Below are 23542 nucleotides of genomic sequence, written 5' to 3'. Positions count from 1 at the left end.
TTTTCTCTCTCTCTCATCCTTTCTCCTGGGATGGGAGAGTGGTACTTCTCCCTCACTTCCTGGTAAAATCCTAGGAGGAACCCTTTTATACGATCTGTGCCTAGAACTCAGGGACATAACCCTGTATGCCCAACCAGTGTTCCAGACATTCACCTTTTCTGGGGCTTGGTCTCATGAGATCCACAGTTGCACCTTCTTAGTGCCCAAGGCCCAAGCCTCCTTCTAGTCTGTGCATTTGTCACCGTGCCCTTACTCATCTGATGACACCCTTGGTTGGTTTTCTTCTGCCCAGTCCAAACAGGAGCTGTGAAAACCTACCCTTGTCCTCCCTCCTCTTCGTTCAACTCATACCTCAGCTACCAACCCTCATCTTTGGTAAGTTTAGTGACCTACAGTAGTAATGACTACCTCAGACATAGTGGTGCCCAGTGGCCCATAGAGTCCACCAACCCTGTTTGTCCTCTCTTCATGTTATTGCTGTGCTTCTGATAGACATTGCTAATCAAGCCACGCTGGTCATTTCCTCTCACAGTCAACGGAGACCCTGGATGTCTCCTCTCAAACGTGCTGGATTGCCCAGCCACCACCACCTGCAGCCATACTGCATTGTTCTTTAGTCCCTTCCCAGTGCAGCTAACCTGACCTACCCACAGCCTGGAGCTGACTGTGTTGGGACGTGCTCTCACAGAGCCACCTGATGGGGGTGGGGATGGCATATAAGCTTTTCCAGGGTGGCACCATGCCTGATTCATCTCTGTCCCCAGAGTTAAGCCAAAATCTGGCGCACCACCATGGCTCCACGAATGTTTGTTGAATGAATGAGTGACACAGCCTTTTACTTCACATCCTTTCCATGATCTCATCCTGTCCCCAGGAGACCTGAGTTTCCCCCGTTCTTGCAGCCCGGCCCTGAACCTTGGAGATTCTCCCCAGGATCCCACCAATCCTAGGAGTTTGGCCCCTATACAGGCCAGAGTCAGGGTCCAGCATACACTGTCCCCAGGGGTTGGCAGACAGTGTTTAGGCTTGTCTCCAAAGTTGGAAATTCTGAACAAGGCACCACCCCCATGCTGGAACCTGCAGGCAAGGTGGTGGAAGGTTTCCAAAGGGGCCCCATAATGTTGGGGCTCAGGCTGCTTGGCTTGCCCAGCCTCCCTAGGGCTCCTGGCCACCACTCTGCATCTCCCTCCATCATTAGCTTCCAGCTGTTCTCTGGCCAGTTCTCTCCAGGAAGATACGTTCCATTTCTCTTGCTGAGTCCAGAGAGGACAACAGAAGAGGAAAGAGAGGGTGGGGCACAGGGAGTCAAGGAGACAGAAAGAGGGAAGTGGGAAGGAAAGCAGAGGGATTATCACAGGGTGGAGATGGGGGTGAGGAGGAGAAAACTCCAGGACTTGGGGAGCAAAAGAAGACAGAGAATAGAGGCTGTAGACCAGGTGAAAGAGAGGCAGTAACAACTTCAGGGAGAGAAGAGGGAAGAGGAGAGACAGCTAGATGAATGGGGGAGGGAAGAATATGACAGGATAGAGATTAAAAGAAACCCACATAGAGATGGAAGAGGGAGAAACGAGGAAGAGGAGAGAGAGGGGAGAGAGAGAGAGAGAGAGAGAGAGAGAGAGAGAGAGAGAGAGAGAAGCAGAGTTGGAAGCAAAGGACGCAGAGGAGAGATGGCCCCAGGATGGGTGGTAGTAGATGGACATCAGGAGGATACAAGTCCAGGGAGAGCAGAGCTTCATCACTGTGGGGTGGGGCTAGCCTTGTCTCCCTGAGACCAACCAGGGGCCACTTACAGACATCTATGCACAAACAGGAAAGGGGCAGTAAGATGTTTCAGAGGTGAGAAAAGGTTCCTTTGTTCTGAAAACAGGCTGTGCCAATGCACAAGGCTTGGAGGACAGAGATCATGCCCTCTGGCATGGGCAGGTAGGGCAGGGCAGAGCAAAACTCAATCCATCAATGAACCCTGTAGCTTGGGTGGTTTCCTTTCCCTCTCTGTATCTCAGCTTCCCCATTATAGGATCATACCACCTGCCTCCTGGGCGTGGGTGACCTAAATACATTTAGCAAGCCTCCAGCCCATGCTGCTCCATTTCATCCTCGAAGTAGCCCTTGAAGGCGCTCCCACTTTATAGATGAGGAAACCGAGGCTCAGCAAGGGGAACAGGAATTTCCTAAGGTCACACAGCTGGTCAGAGGCAAGGCTTTTTGGGCTTTTCCCCAGAACTGTCCCAGTTCACGGCAAGCTCTGTCACGCCCACTCTAAAGTACTTGGCAGCTTGCAGAGATGCCAAGATCACGGTCGGGGGCAGGAAATGGTCAGAAACGTGTGTACCTTCCAAGGTTCAGCAGATTGGAGAGGAAAGTGTGTCAAGTGCTCAGCATGAACAATGCGCCAATTAACAGGGCAATTTCAAGACTGCAGTGGGGGCTGGGTGGCGGAGGAAGAGAGAACCAGATGTTCCCCCCCGCACGGGCTCCAGAGTAACTCGGGTGCCTTCGGCCAGCACACATGTTTTCTCTCCAGTCAGCACGTGGGTTTCCAGTTTTCTCCTCCTGGAAGAGGCATCCCAAGTCCGTATTTATGTTCCGTCTGAAATTAATGCAAGGGAAACTTTCAAACTCGAATCTTACTGCCAGGGCCTCCGGCCGGATATCGAGCCATAGCCGTGTTTGTTTTCCCTAGGAAGTGTGACAGGAGGGATGGATAAGGAGGGGCACCAGGGCTTCTAGTCCATCCATAACTGTGTGGAGGGAAACTGGCTGGCCTGGGCCTCCCCTCCTGCTCTTCAGTCACCCAGCACAAGGCTGAGTGAGCCTTCTCAGTTCACTGGGGACTGGCTTGACACCACCTGTGGAGACAGCCTCATGCCAGGATCAGAGACACACTGTGGGCTCTACTAATGAAGAGAGAGATAGGCACACAGGGCAATGATGAAGGGGCACAGTGACCAGGGAATAAAGAGGGAGGGAGGATGGGGAGGGTAGCTGTGAGGGCATGGCACTAGAGAATGTAGGAAGAGAGGAGAGACATCAGCGTGCTGGTGCCAATGGTGAGAGGTCCTGCAGTAGAGTATAAAGTGAAAGAGAAGGTGGGCCCTGTGAGGATCGTGGAAGGAGGGAACAAGCTTCGGAATTCTGACTGCTGCAGGACAAGAAGAGGGTAGACTTTAGATGGGACCAGAAAACACTTTCCCCAGCAAATGTCTGACTACCTTGGAGGGAGCTCTTCACATCCTGAAGTGTGACAAGGGAAACACAGATATCCTCAGGAGTTGATGATGCCTGGGTAGAACTGCAGCCCCCTTTCTTTGGTAGTCTTTTCTCTGTGCTCCTGTGTGGCAGTTTCTGGGATGCCAAGCATAAAAAATGAAATAGCGATGGATGGAAGACTACTCTGCCCTGCCATCAATAGGGCAATAATGGACACAAACACCAGGAAGAGCAAACTCTGCCTGCTACATCTCTAGCAGGGGAAAATGTGACAAATGCCTTGGTTCATTCTCTCATTCAGCTTCCCAACAGTGCAACTTGCCCACGTCATACACTAAAGGCAGAGCTGGATCTACATCTAGGCATGGCTTGGCAGTGTCTATAACAAGGACAGTGGAGGTGGCAGCCCAGCCAGGGCCCAGCCTCTGGGTTCTTGGGCAGCTCCTGCTCAGAGCAGCCCGTGCCCTGGGGTCTCTGCCACTACCTGACAGCTGTTAAATAGGCACCTTCCTCAGGATGTCAGTGAGTATGAATTTCTTCTTAGAAATTACCTCTCCCTTCACCAAGACATCCACTTGGTTCTAAAACCCCGAGTTTGAGCTTCTAGGTCATTTGGATCAGATGCTTTCAAAATTAACATTCTGCTCCAAGGTCAGGAGGCCATGTCTCTGCTGGCACTTGTCATTTCCAGGGTGACTCAGGGTAACTCAGGGTGAGATAGATGCCCCAGAGGCTTTGGTTAGCTTGTCCTGAGGACTTGGTGACCGTCATACTTTATCTAAAAACCATTACAGTCACCTAATGCCTATTAGATGCATGCTATGCTATGGGAGGCCAAGATGAGTCAGAGATGGCTCTTTTCCTTCTGGTGCAGATACCCACTGCTGGGTCAGTTCAGGCTAGCTAGAGTGGGATTCATGATGGGCTTCATGATGGCAGGTCCCAGCCGTGGCTGAGACAATCACTCTTTATAATATCAGGCTCTTTCCTGAGGTTCAGTATCCCAGGGTCCAGGGCTTCATGTTGTCTAGAGAGCTATTCAGGGATAGAGGCTCATGCTGTTTGTGGTGGCTTGAATAACCATGGCTCCTGTAGACTCATGTGTTTGAATGCTTGGCTCATAGAGAGTGGCACAATTAAGGAAGTGTGGTCTTGTGGGAGGAAGTTTGTCACTGTGGGGGCGGGCTTTGAGGTCTCCTCTGCTCAAGATACATCCAGGGATACAGTGTCCTTCTGCTGCCTGGGGGTCAAGATGTGCAACTCTCAGCTCCTTCTCCAGCACCATGCCTGCTTGCGTGCTTCTGCCATGCTTCCCTCCATGATGATAATGGACTCAACCTCTGAGACTGTAAGCCAGTTCCAATTAAATGTTGTCCTTTCTAAGAGTTGCCATGGTCATGGTGTCTCTTCACAGCAATGGAAACTCTAACTAAGACACTATCCTGAGCCTCACAGTTACTTAACACCTATCTTGGTTCTTGAGATTTCCATGCAGCGCCACAGAGTTTCTCTAGCCCCTTGTCTGGGGTGAAAAGAGTGCTTTCCTTACAGGACTACAGGTTCGGAGGAACCAGGGGTCCTGGGGTAGTAGTGGCTGCACAAGGTTACAAGGTCACTTAAGCTGTGTCTGGTACTGGACCATTCATGTGCTACTCACTGACTCCTACGGCAGTTGTGAAGGGGTCTCTGAGGCTGGGAGAAGTCAAGGTACTGCCTAACCCAGAACTGCTTCTCAGGAGAAATCCAGGGTCTCTCACAGCCTTTCTCCAAAGGCCGCACGCCAGTTTGCCAGTTTCTCTTCTTGCTTTCTTGGTACTGCCCAGCAAGAGTGCTGAGCCCATAGCTGGGATCCTCAGATCTTCTACCAAAAGCACAACCCTGGCAACAAGCTGGGGGACATGGCACACAGTTCCTATTGGCTTGTCCTGTTCAAAGGAATGCTAACCAGGCACAAGCCAGAGGGGGTACTCATTTGCCTGCCAGGAAGCTCTGGAGTGAATGGGAATGGCTCTGGCTCTGGTAGCCATTGCAAGCATGCCAACCTCTAGATGCATGGTGTGGCGACCGGGCTCTTTTTAGCACTGGAAATTTAGCTGGAAATTCTGCAGCACCTCTGGAAGGTTTAGCCTCATGTTTGTGTTTGGGGAGCAGGATAGACATGGGTGCTGTGGGGGAGGGGACTGCAGCCTCTAGTCTAGACTCTGGCTGTCCTTGGACCATCTGCCAGCTTTGAGGGGTTTCTGTTCCAAAGGCAGTGAGTAGAGAAGCAAGAGCAAATGCAGGGAAGGATCGGTCTTGTCTTGAGGACTATGGGGATGATGTGAAAAACTGGAGGGTCTCTGGACTTTCATAAGGGACTTTTCAGCCAGCTCCCTCCTTCTCCAGGAAACCTCTGAGCCAGACTCTGCCAACAAGCATGGCATGTGGGACGCAGGGGCTGGAAGGAACCTAACACCTCGCTTCTTTGTGGGTCCCTTCCTGTACAGAAGGAGTTGGAAAAACTCTGAGAAGACTATAGGAATACTTCAGAAGGCAAGCCGTTTCCATGACACCAAGCTGTTTTCATTTCTCACCCTCATGGCCTTGACTTAACTTTTACTGTGGCTTACCCACAATTCTTTCTCACCATTTGCTGCCTTCTCTTTCAAGAAACCTGGCTTAGCTTTAAGTTTCTGCCTCTTGCCTCAGACTGTGTGGTTAGATCAATGGGACCTAGGAGTCTCTTTCTAGTGGGTTCTGGTAACTTTATTTGTTACTGTAGTCTCACTTTCCAAAAGGAAGATGCAATGTTGCCAGAGCCCTTAATTCCTACTGTGGGGACAGAGACTTATGTTATGGATCAAATTTCTTGGGGGTAACATAGGAATTCTGCTTGCATACCTCAGGGCCATCACATTCATTCATCCATTTATTCACTCAGCCAGTGAGGATCGAGCATCTTCTAAGTTCTGGGGGTACAACTTGGACTAAGAGATGACAGTGTGCTGTGTTAGCAGAGTGTGAGAATGAAGTTCCAGGGCAAAGTGGGGGCTTAGGATGGAGGGCTCAAGCAGCAGCTGGATGATGTTTTGGGGAGCTTGGCCACCACAAAGAGTCATCACTATCACCTCACTGGAACTCTGAGGCTCTCTTGCTTCCTGTGTGCACCTCCTCTTATCTTTCTGCCAAATGGAACAGAAGGGATATTCTGTCCTTACAGGAGGCCCTGAGCATAGGGATTGTATGAGTGGACTGTCAAACAGGACAGTGTACCTTCAACAAGAAGCAGCTGCTTAATTCATTCATTAATTAATTTTTGGTGGCACTGGATTAATGCTAGGCAGATGCTTTATCTTTGAGATATATTTCAGCCAACACTGTTGCCTTTAACTAAAGTGTGCTCATGGCCTAGTATGGTGGGTTTATATCTCCTTTCCATCAAGTTGAAACCTTTACCACTAATGTGTTCCTGTCTCAGGCCCATAAGTGTGGTTCTAAATGACATTCAGCAGCATGAAGGCTGAGTGTTCTGGATTCCAATACTCAGAGAGCAACACATTTGTGTCTCTGACTCTGCCAGCCTTTTGTCTGGACTTTGCCTTCCTGTGGGGCAGCTGGTGGCTGCTGTGTAAAGGCATGTCTGGGTTCTGGAAGGCTTCAGACAACTCCCAAGTCTCCAAGAGCAATTGAAGCAAACCATGCTGGGATGTTGGAACACTATGAGAGTAGAGAGCCAGGATATTGCAACCAGGTAATTAGACCAATAGAATGCTGAAGTCCAAGGATTGTGGAGTGTCGGAAGTTCAGGTTTTATTCAGACTATAGAAATCTAGGGCCACAGAAACTGATAACTTCCAACTGTTGGAGTTGGCAATGAATGGATCCTAGAGGTTACCTGTCCCTCCCACCATATGCAACATGCTGGTGGCTCATGCATCTACCATTTCTGAACCATGTATTTTATTATTGAAAAAATACTACAATGTTTTTGGATGACTGAATAAATAAACATCCGGAAAAAATCTAGTTCCCTAGAACGAAGGAAAGCATTGACAGTTCCTACTAGTACTCAGGACTAAGCCCTCTCTCACTCATGAGATGCCCTGGAACTGAATGGAATATACTTAATTCTATATGATTTGGTTCATCATATCTTTGTATTAAATCTGCCAGGTACTAGCAATTTTGAAACTATGGGCCCTGTCCTGGCATATTTCCCACACACGAGATGGTCACTGAGCAGGGAGTATGCAGGTAAACTCAGGAGGCAGCTGGGTACAATATCTGTCTTTAAATCCTAGCTGTTGGGTGTTGCTAGGGAAATCTTAACAACCAGTAACTTGGCAGAATATGGGGCTTCATTGACAGCAGAAAGAGCAATTGCGTGGCAGGTACCTGCTGCAATCTTGGTCCTCAGAAGATATTATGGGTCAATTAGGCTTTCCTTTGCTGGACTCTGACGTGCTCTTTACCTGCTAGCAATCAATCAAAAATAGCTCAAGTATTAAATCTGCTCTAACTTCCTGTCCTGGTCAAGTTTGTGGTCAGCCTCTCCTGCATTCATGTCAAATGTTTTCCCTTCTTCAAACCGAGAGCCCTTTGCCATCCTTCTCAACTTCACCTTCCAGATGAAAGAGTAGACTTGTTTAGAAGTCATCAGCTACCTGCTCATACTCACTTTAGCTGAAAAGGTACCATTTTCTGCCTGAAGACCGACTCTCTCCCCTTGCTCTAGTCGCTCCTTTCATACCTTTTTGGAATCCCTCTCTTTTTGTCTTGGCAGCCTCAGCCATTGTTCACGAGGCTTTAAGAAGGCCACAGAAGTTGCTTTGACCTTGGCAGCACCTCTTCCCTCATCTCTTCTATTATGCCAAACTATTTCCCACATAGAAGCCACGTGGATGGATGTGAGGTTAAACAGTTCCCACTTTTTAATGTTGACAAGTAAGGACTTTGAGATCCCTTTCTGCTTCTGTCCCCAGCCCTTTTCCCCCAGGATACTTTATTTTAAAAAGGTGCTTGAGTGGATCATTGTGCCCAGTGGTCTGGAAGGTCAGTGTTTTGCATTTTCAGGCTCTCAGCTTCCTCAGCTATAGGAGAGAGCTGGTGCTAAAGACCATTAGGCTCTGTGTAATCTCACACCTGCATCTTTGGCCCATTCTGGAGGGGCACCCTACTCTCTCACCGGCCTCCCTCAGTGACTGTGCTATCTGGAGGCTCCTTCAAGTCTGAAGAACCAGGGAGACAGGTAGCTCCAGTGGCTGCCCTTCTGTAGTCAGCTAGGGCCCCTTAGTACAGAATGTGCTGCCCAGAGGCAGCTGTGTGGTAAGTGAGAGGGGAGGTGATGAAGGGACACTTCCTTGCACAGGTCCTCATAGCTACCTGGCTCAGATATCCTGCAAGAGGGAGAGTGGTACTTCCATACCCACATATTAGTATAGGTTCTGCTTTTGTGGGTTCCTCCAGGAGGCCCCTCTATATCCCCTGTGGGGCCCCACCTGTCTCCTACACTGTGCCAGAATCCTAGATATCCTGCAATCTAAGACAGTTCAAGCCAAAGCCATCTTCTCCTGTCTAAGTGAGTGAATTGAGGTCATCAGAGGGGAGAAGACTTGCTGGAGGCCATGGTGGGCCAGGGTAGAGCCAGTGTGAGTTCAGAGCACTTTCTACGCAGCTTCTGTGGCCTTAATGAGCTGTCTTCAGAGGACTTGCATCCATGTCTGAGCCCCTCCCATGAGCCTCACTTCAGTGGAGATTTAGAAGGGGAAGAATGGCCTGAATAAATACACTCCCAGCTCTTGGCCTCAACATACTTGGAGCTGAATGGGGGCAGGAGAGATACAGAGACAGACACTGGACAACCCCACTACAAAGTCAAGATATCCACAGGGACCCTTATGGATTGGACTGACTGCTTGGACTCAGGGGTGTGGGTAAAGGCCATAGAAGGAAAGGGTAGAGCAGCAGACTGATGAGTACATCTATAAGCTGCCATCTTGTTTGTTTGAGACAGGGTTTTACTACACATCCCTGGCTGGCCTTGAATTCACTAGGTAGACCAGGATGGCCTTAGAGATATGACTGCCTTTGTGTCCAGAGGACTTAGAATATGGGTGCACATCATCACACCCAGCTCTAAGCTTATCTCTTCATTTTCACAACACACAGATGTGTTTCATAAATTTAAGTGGCAAGAAGTAAAAGGTTATTGTAAATCACAGAACAAAAGTTGACTAACACAGAACTCATATACAATATCCTGGCCCCAACGCAGCCACTGTAGAGACAACCACAGAGAAAAGCAAAGCAGAAAGGCTAAAGAGAATCAGAGAAAGAATAGACCCCAAGGAGTCCTGTGTAGACATCTTTAGTTTCTTTCCCAGGAGAAGGAAGAGCCCCAGAAACATTTAGCTAATGCCCTGTGCTGCTTGTGTGGTGATACTTAAACTCATTGTAATAGTGAAATAGCGGTGACGATGTTGATTGTAGCTGACATTTTGGATTCCCACTACATGGCAGGTTAGTTAAGTGCCACTCGTCCTTACAACTACTGTACAACACAGATACATTTAGTTCATCAAATAGTTACTGCCATCCTTTCCATTAACAGGAGAGAAAATTGAACCCTGGAGAAAATACCAGCTTGGGTGACATGACACATGGCCCCATTGGATTTGGAGTCAGAACTGTGGGCTGTCAAAGTCTATCTCCCTTATTCCTGAGGCTACAGGGTCCTTATGATTAGCCCTGCTTTTTAAATTATTTTTTATTTTTTAATTTTTATCAATTACACTTTATTCGCTTTGGATCTCCCCTGCAGCTCCCTCCCTCCACCCCTCCCATCCCTCTCTCCCCCTTCTCCATGCATGCTCCTCCCCAAGTCCACTGATAGGGGAGGTCTTCCTTTCCTTCCTTCTGATCCTAGAAGCAGAAAGACACACAGGGTGTATATACTCACTCATAAGTGGATATTAGCCCTGCTTTTAAGTTGTTGGGTGGATTCAGGTTGGGTTGAACACTGGAGGATTGTTTTGGGTTTTCATATGTCCACCTGGCACTTGAAGAGGCCATGAAAGTTACCCTGGTGCTTTCCTCCAAGGAAGATGCTACGAGAGAGTACTTGGTCAGAAGATGGAGAAGCACTGGGATTCTAGCTCTGCTATTTGGTACTATGTGCCTTTCATGCCCTCCTCTGGGCCTCAGCTTATCCCTTGACAAGTAGAGTCTGGGGCCAAACCTGCTCCAAAGGCGAAGAAGCAGATCTTGTCCTGGTTCTCCCGCAAAAGTGCCATGACCCTTCTCCCCATGCGCTCATTCCTCTTGTAGATGAGCTCTTGGCGAAAGTAGCTGTCGATCTCCTGGGCTGTCACTTGCTCATGAGGCGGGAGGGTGGTGTTGATGAAGTTTGGTAGCTGCAACAGTAAGACAGAAGCCATGTTTAGAATATGGGTGCACATTGTACCCATAGAGTAAGAGAGAAAGACAGATGTGAGACGCATAGTCCAGGAAGGGCTGGCAACCTACCTTTCTGAAGCCCTATAACTGGCTCTGTGTTTCCAGTTTCTCATTATCCCTCAGAGCCTCAAAGATGAGCATTGCTCCAGTTTTAAATGTGAAGCAAGCCCAAGAGGGGAAGATCCTGAGGTATGTGCAACCATAGCCAGTTCATGGTGGAGCCCATCCATATGGCCTAGTGTTAAGAGTCTCACACAGGCTTGCCTAGTATCTCTCTAGAAGTTGAGGCTGTGCTTGGCTCCTTATGTCCTTTCTTCATCCTTGAGCTCTGCATGACTTGGACCAGGAACTCAGTTCAGCAAGAGGGTATAGGTGACAGGTATGGCAAAAAGAACATAGGGCTTTGGGTTAGGGTGACTTAAGTTTTGTATTCAATTCTGATGCTGGGCGTACTGAACAAGCTACTCCAGTTTGCTGAGCCCTGGTTCTCATTTGCAGGAAGGGCTTATGTGATGAGAGGGGATAAATGAGATGATGGGTATTGCAGAACTTTTGGCTTTTCTCATGTCTGAGCCACCATCTACCCATCTGGCTTCAAACTTCCAGATCTTTATATTTCCTTGAAAACTATTTTAGGATCACTGATCCTTTCAGGCTGATGCTTGTGGAATAACCTGCCCAGGATTCTCTATCTTTACACTTTTGGGTCCTTTACCCTCACTACAGTATCACTTTCCACACCTAGCCTGAGGCCTGGTAACAGCTTTGCTGATGTACTCTTGAAGTAACCAGAGGGATATCAAAGTTCAAGGAAAAAGTTATGCCATTCCAAGTTTCCAGGGCCTGCTATAAGGAAGATGCGTATCAGGGGTCAAACCTTGACTATAAGATTGCATTGCCCCTTCTGGGTTGCTGTGTTCTTATAATTTCATCTGTTTGGCCTGGATATTAGGTCCAGGCTTCTCCACCATCTCCTCCAACATGTGCATGTGGCTGCTGGGGAAATTAAAGCAGTGAATAACGTCTTTCCTCCCACTCCACCCATGTCATAACACCCTCCAAGCTCTTGCCCTCATTGTCACCTGCCCAAGCACAAATCACAAAATACTAGTCCTGACTGAAAGATGAGGGGAGATTGGCCTGTAGATAGCAATTTCCTAGAGATATCGTTTCCTCAGAAGAGCCAGTTATTATGGCTTTTTACTCAAGCACATAGTCACTGTGGAGTTGTCAACATTCTTTCTGAGAAAAACGGGAGAGTCAACAGAAACTGAACATTGAGTGCCTCTGAGGAGGGCAGGACATCTGCCTCTGTATGCTGGCCAAGGAACAGTGGAAGAAACGGGTGGTTAGAACACCTGCAGCATAGGACTGTCTTTGTCATAGAAGCCCAACTCACTGCCCTGGGATGAAGAAGGAAACAAGGATGTGGTTATCTCAACGTGAGTGGTGCACAATGTGTACAATGCACACAGCAGCCCTGTTCGTGCCTAGGCCAGTACAGAGCTGGCACCCACAGACTGCTTGCCTGTCAGATAGACACATGAAGGAATGGAGTCCTTACCCTCCCAGCACTGGAAGGGATGACTGGCAGCCCTGATGAAATAGGTCACCCTTGGCTTGATGCTGTTACAGGAGACGCTAAAGACTTTTGAGTCAGGGTGGGGAACAGAGAGGTTGTGACTAGATGGACTATTTCTGGAAACACACCTCTCAAAGGCTTCTCTCCATTTATGGGGTATGGGAGAGGAGGCCAAGGTCTCCTACAAACTACAAGTCAGTGTTTGTTTGGTCAGTGAGCAGGCAGCTGGATGAGCAGGATAAGTGACAGTTGAGGAAGATTGTTAGCAAGCGAGCGCAGGTCCTGCAGTCACACAGTGCAGCTTGGGTTGCCATCTCTTTTCATTGCCTGGTGCTCTCTACGTTATGTGGTCTCTCTGGCTCTTGCATTCCTCCTTGGTTGCAGGTGACATACATGACTCACTGATGGACTCAGTGGGACCAGCTTTGAAAGATGCTAGCAGAGCAAGGCACTGTGGAAAAAACTGAGTTATTCCCCTCACCTTGCATTGTCACCTTTGTGTATGAGGTCACAGGTTACCAGCGATGGGTGGCCTACAGAGGTGACAGATGGTCGTTAGATTTCCCTTCCTTCTCCCGTGGATCATGGGACCTGTGAGCAGGCACCCTTCCTTCCTTCTATGCTTTCTGCCCACAAGGTACCTGCATAAGGACTCCCCAGAGGACTAAAACTGTTTACGAGGACAAGAGGAAGAGTAAAACTTCAAAACCATGAAGAAGTAGGGCTGAATATTCAGCTTCTCTTCGTCTTCCCAGCCACTGTCTAGCATTTTCTATGTGTCTCACACTGATGGGCTTTGGCCCCGTGCCAAGGATGGGGCCTGGGTTCAGGCCAGGGCTGGGGGAGAAGCAAATTAATGATGTCATTAGACTTGTCTGGGGCCTTAAATCTCCCATGACAAGTTTAAGTGCAGGGCATATGATAACATTTTGAATAGATCATGAAATGTCCCTAGAGCCTGGGAGAGATGGGTGTGTGATGGGGTGACAAGGAAATGGGCTAGGCAAGGCTGGAGTGAGGTTATAGGGGGAGGGAATCTGGGCACGCTCCCCTAACCTCTGGCTAGGGATGGCCAAGTGCCCAGTTCTGTTGATGATGCCCAGCTATCCCTTTCCTCCCTATCTCCATCTAGCCAGTAGATGCCCTCTGAGAGCCTCTGAGAACAGGCTAGGAGTCACCCCAGCACCCTTTACTGTACCCCATGAGATTTCCAGCCCAGTAGAGGAGTCAGCCACTCTTGTAAGACAATTATGGGCTACGTAGTTGGAGAGGGCAGAGGGAAGCAGGGTTCACGGAGGGACCCTGAAGTGTGACTACGTGGTCCAGTTCAACTGGGTCAGCCTAGGTTTATGGTTGGAGGAGACTGATACACTCCTGAAAATTATCTTGACTCGGAGTAACATTCTACTGTCTACTGTCCGAATAAAACATGTGGCTACTGTGTCTCTCCGGGGGCTAGGGACCACAGGCTTCCCACAGAGGACTTCTTTGCAGCCCTTTCATTACAGACATTAACAATACCAGTGGCCTAGAGCTGCAGAGACAGGGAAAAATCATTGCTGAGGGTAGGGATGGTAGAGTGGGGAGGTACACAGTTAGGGGATAAGGAACTCTGGGCCTCAGGCATCACACTTGGTCCATCCTCGCCTCTAAAGGCTACTTTGTCATCCTCCCCACTGCAGCCAGAGGCATCTTTCTGACCTCAGTGCTCCCCAACTTACACTCTCAAGGGTTCCCACTCCTTAGCAGCCTTCCCACCTTTCTCTTGTTCTCTGCTATGCAAACCACACCCTCTGGAGACACCCACCAGCCCCTGCTGTGGGCTGTCATTGTCATCTGGGAGGCTCCACTAACACACTTAGTTCCTACTTTATGACTGCCTCCAATCTTTCCCGACTGCACCAGGGTCACAAGCCCTAAAGCCTCTAGATCCTCAGCCCTTGACACCCCAGCCCTCTGGCTGCAAGATGGAGCTCCGCAGAGCATGATGTACAGGGGTAGAGTTCAAGCCTTGTGAGCGTGGCTTTTCTGCACCTTGGATCAGGTTGTCTATGCACCCTATATGCAGCCTGGACTATCATTCTAATCTAGGTGGACCACTTGCCCTGCTGGCAGACATAGCTACTGCCTTTAGAAATCAGCAGTGCTTCTGGGCACAAACTCAAAGGCAATCTGAACTGACATCTCCCAAGCTCATCCCATGCCTCCGTTGTCCATCTTAGTCAGTCACAGGCCTGGTCCTGTCTACCACTTCCTAAACCTTGCCCCTAGTGGATTCAGGGTGAGGCTCACCAGAAGTGAGGCACTATGAAGATCCCCATCAGTTCATGGTGTCAGGTTCCTCTCCTGCCTCCTACACCTTGAGACTAGAATCTTCAAACCTGGAACCTCCCACGGTAAGGGCCTGGCTTCTTCTTCCATTTTCTAAGTTTCTCTAAGTACATGATGTACCTAGGTATTGTACGTGACAGTCACTCACTGGCAAGCACTCTGCGACAGGCGCCAAGTGGTCTCCAGAGCAGTGGAGACCAAGGGATGAGCAGCTCATCCCTGCCCTCAGGGAGCCTGTGTCTGGGTTTGGGTGGCAAGCACAGACAGAACATTGTGGTCCCAGTCTGGCTGGCCTCCAACCAGAACTCTCCCCATTGCTCCTCCTCTGGGCCTCTGGCTCACTTGCACATTGTGCTCATTGCCGGAACGTTCCTCCTTGTCTGTGGCTAATGTAGGTTCTTCAGAGGCCTCTTAGGAATCTTTCCTCATTGCTCCAGCCCCAGCTGCAGCCCGTATAAATGAACGATAGGCTGTGCGTAGCTGCACCTCCTCTATCCCCAGAGCAAGGGTCTCTGTATGAAGCAATGATTTCCTGGGTCTCTCTGTCTCCTTGTGAGAGGGTTGTGCTCTCTGGCTCCCTACCATATCCCTTCGTGCACTGAGCCCCCCTCCCCATTTACAAACTATTTCACTTTTTTGGCAAGTATTTACAGAGTCCTACTTCAGGCTGGGGACTGCTCTTGCCAGAGGGCACAGATGAATTAATGACAGACCCAAATCCTGCCCTCACGGAGCTTGTGATTCGAGGAAAGGACCAGGCAGTCAGCAGTCTCTAATGAAAGTATGTTGTGTTAGAGGAAAGTGGGACTTAATGAAGTAATGAGATGGTTTTTTTTTTGTGTGTGTGTGTGGGGGGGTCATGCTACAGTTCAGTCAGGGTAGATGGGGCTAGTCTTACGGAGCTGGTAATCCCTGAAGATGGAGGAGAGTGCATCTATGTTGAGGAAATGGCCAGTGAAAAGGCAGAAGTATATGGGTGGTTCTGGAGATGACACGGTGGGCTGTGCTCCGGGGTGTGTATAGGAGATGTGGTTGGGAGCAGGGGCAGAACAGGAGGAACACACAGGCTCCTGCAGAGACTGGCTTCTACCCTGAGAAAATGGGGACTGCAGAGAGGAGTCCAGAACAGGAATACGGCCTCCTAATCCAAGCTTTCTGAGTGGATGAACATACAAATACACAACATGGGAAACTCTGGGGGAACCTGGTGTCTGAGGAGATAGCTGCTTCCATCCAGGGCACTGGGAGGTTTTTTTCAGAGTAGGCAACATGGAATCATGATCAAGTTGGAGGAGTCCAGGGGAGGAAGAGGGACAAAGGCTTAGAGCTAGTAAGGTAAAGATGTAAATTCCACAGGCCTGGAGTGGGGGGTGGGGTACAGGCTGTGAGAAGGCCACCAGAGGGCACATCTCAGCGGGCTTTGAATGCTGGATGGAGTGTCTTGGAATTTGTTGGAGATCACTGAGGAGTCATGGTAAAGTCTGAGCAGGGTCAAACCAAACCCAACCGTTTGAGGCCCTATGCAGGGTCTTGCTGGCCTCTCTTATCTTTGCTCTAGGATTTGAATCAAGGCAGAGGGTCCTGGGATCGACTCAAGGCCACGGCACGATTAAATTAACCATGCTTTCCCTTCTGTGGGCCTTCTGGTTCAAGTTGCTATTCTTGATATCTAGCAGTAATCTGCACAGCCCTGAGCAAGTCTGTTTCCTTCTCTGAGCTTCAGTGCCCCCCACTATAAAAGAGACAGCAGCAGCTCCAGTTTATTATAGCTGGAGAGAAGCTGGTCTGTGTCTACCGTACAGTAGGCATCAGATAAATGCCAAGTGGGCTCATGTGGGCCTAGCCAGGTCTTTGCAGCTGGTAATGCAGAAGCCATTGGGGCAGGAAGAGAGGAGGGCCTCACCTGGGATGTGTCATGGTTGAAGATCACTGCATTGAGGTCCCCGCAGTTGTAGTGTTTGATGAGGTCCTCTGTGGTGTAGGGTGCCTGCAGGCTCCCAGCCCGCACACTTTCGTGCTGCAGCAGCGTCTGGTTCAGGGCAAACAGTACCTGGCCAAGGAAAGAGAAGGGTATCAGGGCTGTGATCAAGGACTGGCTGGCTTCTGGGACCAACTTTGTACCCTCTGAACTTTGGGGCTACAGGCATAAAATAGAAGGTATATGACATGGCAAATCATCTGAATTTGGAGTTTGGGGTGAGTCTTCCTCTTGACTCCTTTGTTCTCCTTTGCTCAGAAGTGTTCTAGAACAAGCAAACTCATTTTATAAACAAGAGCACCCTCAAAGGTGGTCAAAGCAATGAACAAAAGTATGGTTCTATATCAAGGTGCATAAGGCCTCAGGAGCTGGATCCCAGGAGCCTCATCCTCCACCCACCCCCTCATGTCCCATGGCTCCTCTGTTCTCTGGGCTACTGGCTTCAGGAATACAGTTTCTAGGCATCAGGGTCACTTGGAATGCTATACAGAAGTCACCTTCCCCCTGGAATCAGAATGTTTCCTGGGCTCCCTGGCACTTTCTAAGTAGCTTATGACATTTGGAGGTCGTGGCTCCCACAGAACACAAGCCCTTGGAGACTATCTGCTTCAGCCTCCCCATTTTATTTATTTTTTAATGAGACAGGCTCCTCTTACGTAGCCTTAGCTGCCTTAAACTCACAATATTCCTGTCTTACCTCCAAAGTATTGGGATTATAGGCACAGACCACCATACCTGGCCAACAACTTCCATTTTAGATGGGGAAACTGAGACCCAGGGCATGGAAGGCTCATTTACCCACATGGCTTTATATGGAGTCTGTATCACAAGATCTGGTATCCCAGACTCTTTGGCCAACCAAGGGACTTTGTCAATCCTACCCATTCCATTGCTGGACCTGTTTCAGCCAATGGGACAATGCCGTAAGCATTACAAAGGAAGGACTGAAAAGTGCCCGGGTGCTGTGGCTTTTCCCCCTTCGTATATTCTTCGCTTTTGACTCCACCCTGCTGGAGGGTGAGAAACACACAGAGCAAAACTTACACAGCCATGTCGATCAGACCAGCGGACATATAGCCAACTTCCAGACATGGAAGCAAGATAGTGGAGCCTGTCGGAACTGGTTCTGGCTACCTGTACTCTGCAGGATACTGTTACATGGTGGTGTAACTCAGTGACAGGTGACTGATAGAGCATGTTTCCTTCCACCAGTGTGTGCGTATCAGCTTTCCATTGTGTTTAACTGGCAGCCTCACAGCAGGCTTAGTTTCCTAAAGACAGCAAATGCATTTTCCTTGCTCTTGAATCTGCAGCTCTCAGCATTGTGCCTGGAAAGAGAGGGTACTATGATCTCGATTTCTTTTAAGGAGCAGGGGACCTGCTGTTTCCCTCATAGTTCAAAGGTGCTTTATAAGACTTTAAGAAAAACATTGAGAAGGCTGTCAGACAATCCCACAAAGACATAGAATCTGAATAAAAAGCTTTAAAAATAGGTGTACAGGGCCAGCCAACATGGTGACACAGGCAATATAGCCACACTTGTGTCCCCTCTGTGTTTGTTAATGGCAGGAGAACCGGACTGCATGAGCTGTAGCAGCCCCCACTGCTCCCCTTAATGAGAGGGCTGGAGGTGAGGTCAGACCCCTCGCCCCACGCCTGGGCCTTCTCCAGGCCCCTGGGCTTTGGCTACCACCACTGAAATCAGATCTGTAGCCATCTGGTGCAGAGTGTCGATGGCAACGCAGTGGCTGGGGATGAATTACAGGAGGCAGCGACGTTTTCTGCTGTGGACACTGTTAAGGCAACAAGTACTTCCTCCCACAGGGTGCATGCCTCCGATGAAAGTGTCCGTGTCGAGCTGATCCCGCTCTCCTCCTCTGAGGGGCTAAGACAGAGGGACTTCCTGTGGCCACACCCAGCTGCTGCACACACCTGCTCTGCCCAAAGGCACCACCTGACCTGGGGTGACATCATCAGCCTGGGCGCCAGACGACCTGGCTGAAGGGTAAATGTCTCCTATGGACCCTGCTTGACTCATGAAGTCAGGTCTGCAATGATGCAGTCTTCATGAAGCCCGGAGGTATTCCAGGGGATTAAGTATATTCCAGGCTGCACAGTGTTAAGAACAGTCCTGGCATGAAATGAGTGCTGAGTATGTGTTTGTTAAATAAAACCTAGGAGGAAATAGCCCCAAATCTTCCTAGCTTGGTGCTGGGAGAGAGAGGCTCCCTCGGATTCATATGGTGCCGAGGTTTCAAGCTGCTCGTAGCTGTAGAATACTTTTGCTGTTGTTATTGTTGTTGTGTTGTCTTCCAAAGGAATCTCACTTGGAGTCTTGGATGTAGAACAGATAAAAAATGGAAAGGTCCTGGTTAATGTAAGGGAGGCAGGGTGGGAATTCAGCAGCCTTTGCTGCAGAGATTTCCACTGGCTGAAGACCCTGGAGCCCAGTTTAAGGACCCCTGGTCTCATTTTATACCCTCGTAATGTAAAAGAAGAGAGGGAACAGCACCCGAGGCAGGTAGGTGTGTGGGTGAGTATATAAAGTGAGCTGGGCTCCACCCAAGGGTCCTGACTCTCAGCCTTGGATCAAAAAGCTGATGATGCAGGATCTTCTGATATCTATGGGTACAGCCAGACCCACAGTTTCTCTGGGTCACTGTAAAGCAGCCAGGAGTGTTTGCTATTCGAGTGTTACAGAGAGTCTGAGAGCTCCTTGCATGTCTCGGATAGTTTGTGACATTAACTGCATCCTGGTAGGATCTGGTACCTCCCACGGACTCCTTGTGCACAGACCACTTCAGAGGTGCGTATCCTATGGAACTGATTCAGCACTCCGCCTTTTTGTTCACTGTTGGACCCCAACATCACCAATATCAGACACTCAGGAAACACTACAAAAGGAAGGGTGCCGGCCCTGAATTACGTGTTCCTGGCTTCCTACTCTATACCTACTCTTTGTAACTCACAAAGGGGTCATCACTCATTCGTACCCCTGGTTTTACTGAGCACTTACTTTGCATCACAAACTTCCTAAGAGGTTTCGTTATTTAGTCTTTGCAGAAGCTCTAAGGTAATATTAAAATGAAAAAAAAAAACAAAACAAACAAACAAACAAAAAAACCCTACAGCAACGAGACTTTAAATACTTTGCGAAGGAAAGAAGGCTGCAGTGATGTGAAATGGGCATTTGGCACATGTTCTCTTAGTTAGTCATCACTCACGGGGGCCTCCCTCTGTTCTGTCGAGGAAGAGAGACAGCAGGAATGTACAGATGGACCCAACAGAAACAGGGAGTTGTAAGTTACGCAGCTCATAAAGGGTCCGGCGGAGGTAGAATCCAGACCTCTGGCTTACAACAACAGAACTGTAGGAATATGTCCTCCTTTGTGAGCATTTTTGGTGCTTCTAACAAACAGATGACATATAGCTATACCCCTTCTCTCTTCCTTCTTCCCTTCCTTTCTTCATCAAACATTGGCTTTCAGCAGCTTCTCAGCAGGGACTCGATTTCTTGGAGACTTGATTTCTAAGCACATGGAGCATGGAGCAGGCAGACATGCCGCTGGCCTTCACACAAGGGTGACAGATGCACGAGTTTTAGAATGAAGTATTACCCTGACTTCTGCCTCTCTCCTCAGCTCCCAGAATTCCCCAGACCTCTGTGCATTCTATTCCCAGCCACCTTAGAACAACAAACCTTCCTCGCAGGGAGCCTCAGTGGCCCACACTAGGATAATGTTTATGATAAGGCTGTGACATGGAATAACAAACACTAGGTGAAGGGTAGAAGGCCCCACTCCACCCTGGATTCCTGTGTGGAGTCCTGGCCACCCTGGTCACCAGAAAACCCTGTGCATCATCGACAGCCCCCCTTCACTAGGGCTCATGTGGCACAAGGTAGCCGGAGGCGCCTGTTGAGTGTAGGTTTGGAATCTTCAAACAGTCCACTACGTCGGAAAGAGGCAGGCGCCAGGCGGCTGGAAACAGGCTTATTGTTCCAGAGCAGTCCAGTAAATAGTCCAGGATAGATTAGAACTTGAGGTCTATACTCACTTGGTCACTTGTGTCACCTGAAGGGGAGGTTTGGACCTAGCGCAGGCCTGGCTCTCAGGCTAAGGGTCTGGGATGACCAATGAAGATTACTGCCCAGGGTAATGACAGCAAAGTCCTAAGCTGCCAGTGCATCAGGCCAGGTCGGCACAGACAGGAGCTTCACCCTCCCACCGTACAGCTGCTAGGTATACACAGAAGGGACACTTTCACCAGTAAAATATCAATATACAGTGTGGAGGAGATTCAGTGTGCATCCTGCTGAACTAGTAGTGAAACTGCCTTGGGCTACTCCGTGTTGGCAAAACTCTGCAACCACAGACAAAGAGAGCAGAACAGCCAGTGCAGCTGGAGGTCAGCTTCCAAACACCAAGAGAACTGGTTTGCTTTTTCCACACTGTGGGTGAGGAGAGTGTGTAGAACACAGAGTATCTTCGGGTGACTCAGTGCTCCCATACCCAGTGATTAGAGTCAGTGGAAATGGCAGCACTTGTGTTCAGGAAGATCCTTGCATGAACCCAGGAATGGTGCTTTAGGTTTCAAACCTTGGAAGCTGAGGTTCTTACTAAGGCAAAGGAAGTACAGAATGGATGATAGAAGAGAAGGTGGGGAGTCACAAGAAAAGGAGACTGTAATTGCTGTGAATACCCAGTCTAGCCTTGAATTCAGTTACGCAGCTGACAACCTTGAACTTGTGATCCTCCTTCCTTCCTCCACTTCCCAAATGAGGGGAATACAGGCATGTGCCACCATTCCCCGTTCATATGCTGCTGGGGATTGAGCCCAGGACTCTGTGGATGCTAGGCACGCATCCTCAGCCCTGACTATGTTTATTTTGTGTGTGAGGTAAGCGTGGATGCATGCCTGGGTGCGTGTATCTCAAATATCTTTGCTTTCCCATCATGTAAACATCATGTAACATAGATGTGCTGTCTGTCTCTATCTTGATGTTTAAGTGTTCTTAATTTTACATGATGCTAGTGACAGATGTCAGGGGGATGAATAAGTGGGTGAGTGCCTAGCATCCTCTTCTGGGGAAAGCCTACTTTATTTTCATTTGTGTACAAGACAGCTGCCCATGTTAGACAGAGCTACAGTCTTGTGCCATCCTTCTCTGAAGGCAAGGGATGGCTTATGGGAATGCACATGGGTACCGAGTTGACAAGGAGTAGGCACGGTGGGTAATTTTATGTGTCCGATGGACTGAGCTGAGGTCCCAGATAAGTTAGTGAGATATTTCTCTAGATGTTTCTTTCCTAAAACAACCTTTTATTACTAAAAAAAAATCATTGCAAGTAAAACATCACACACAAAAATTAACTAGACCCAAAGTCTATATAATTTGATGACTCTCTATGCAGTAAGAATTGGCATTCAGAACGAAAGCTGTGAAGCTTCACATTAAATTTTACACTTTTGGTATTGAATATATTTTATGTACTAAAAACAAACACAGAAATCCTTGACAGAATTAGAGAAACAATTAGCTTTACATCCTTTTCCATAACTCATGTCCATCACCTGCATTCAGTCTTTCCTCACCCCCTTATTTAGCCTTTCTTGTTCTCATTTCTTTGTTATCCTGTATGCACATGTACCTGTGTTTACTATTAGCTAAATTCTACATATGAGAGAACATGTGGTTTATTTCTTTCTGACATCAATTAATAGTATACATTTTAAGCTGATCCATTTTTCTGCAAATTTTCAAATCTCTGTTTTCATTACAGCTGAGATGTATTCCATTTTATAAATATGCTGAATTTTCATATTCATTCATCGGTTAATGGACAATAAGCTTGATTCCAATTCTTTTCTATAGTAAATATAGGAGCAATAAATATGTGGGTACAGATGTCTTTATGGCAGGGTATGAACTTCTTTGGGTATATGCCCAGAAAGGAAATACCTGGGTCGTGGTAGTTCTATTTCATAGTGTTTGAGGAATCTGATTTCCACAATGGCTCTGTTAGTTTGCATCCTCACCAACAATGAATATGAGTTCCATTCTCTCCATTTCCTCTCCAACACTTGTCTGTTCAGTTCACCTGCCAATTTGTTGATTGGCAGTTTTAATCCTTCTGTATTTAATTTCTGTGATTCTTCGTAAATTCTGGATATTAGTATCTTGTCTGAAGTGTAGCTGGTAGATTTTCTCCCACTCTGTGAGCTGTCTGTTAACTGCCATTGAGTCCTTTGTTTCAGAGAAACTTTATTTTCCTGTAATTTGTTTATAATGGGGTGTTGCTGTTTTGTTTAAAAATTTTTTGCCTACCTGACTATGTTGAAGGTATCCCTGTATTTTCTCCTGAAAGTTTCAGTCTTTCATGTTTTAAATCAAAATTTTTGATCTTTTTTGAAATGATCTTGTCCAAGGTGAAAAGTAGAACTCTAACTTCATTCTTCTAGAATTTCAGCTTTGCCAGTACCATTTCTTGATTATGCTGCCCTTTTCCTAGACATTTCTATGAAGGTATTTTAAAGGCGAGATTAATATTTAATTTAGTAAACTGTGAAGAAAATGAGCCGTTCTCTGTAGAGTGGGTGGGGCTCAATCAATGAGTAGTTTTAAGAGTGACTTTTTGCTCCCTGCCAGCAGTGCTGGAACTTGGAACTGCTGCATTAACCCTCTCCTGGACTCCAATCTGCTGCCTGTCCTGAAGATTTTTGGAGTTGCCATCTTTCATACCTTTGAGCCAATTCCTTAAAATAAATATCTGTCACTGTCTCTCTTTCCACCTCTGATCCACTCTCTTTCCACCCCTCCCATACATATGCATGCAGGTATGCACACTCCTAGTAATGGATCATACAAATGTACTATATAATGATGTTTTGGTCAATGGTGGAACTACACATATGAACACACCCTAATAAAATTACAGTGGAGAAAGATATCTATGGCCTAGTATCTTTTTTTTTTTAATACCTTTTCTGCATTGAGATGCGTGAAT

General features: G+C 48.1%; 1 protein-coding gene across 8 annotated transcripts in view; it reads right to left on the bottom strand.

Moving 5' to 3' along the window:
• Positions 1–23542, bottom strand: part of Trabd2b (TraB domain containing 2B) — a 221977-nt gene that overhangs the window by 19372 nt on the left and 179063 nt on the right. For all 8 annotated transcript variants that reach the window (XR_008722702.1, XM_055628800.1, XM_055628794.1 and 5 more), the window contains 2 exons: positions 16461–16607; positions 10427–10601 (listed from right to left, as the gene is read on the bottom strand). Coding sequence is in view for 7 of the 8 variants with exons in the window: in XM_055628800.1 (XP_055484775.1) it covers positions 10427–10601; positions 16461–16607 (322 nt within the window). In the remaining variant the exon portion in view is untranslated. The remainder of the gene's footprint in view (positions 1–10426; positions 10602–16460; positions 16608–23542) is intronic.

The sequence above is a fragment of the Psammomys obesus genome, unplaced genomic scaffold, assembly GCF_907164565.1.
Source record: "Psammomys obesus unplaced genomic scaffold, mPsaObe1.curated_primary_1811, whole genome shotgun sequence".
NCBI classification, from domain to species: Eukaryota; Metazoa; Chordata; class Mammalia; order Rodentia; family Muridae; genus Psammomys; species Psammomys obesus.
This window is presented reverse-complemented; position numbering and strand designations above follow the sequence as displayed.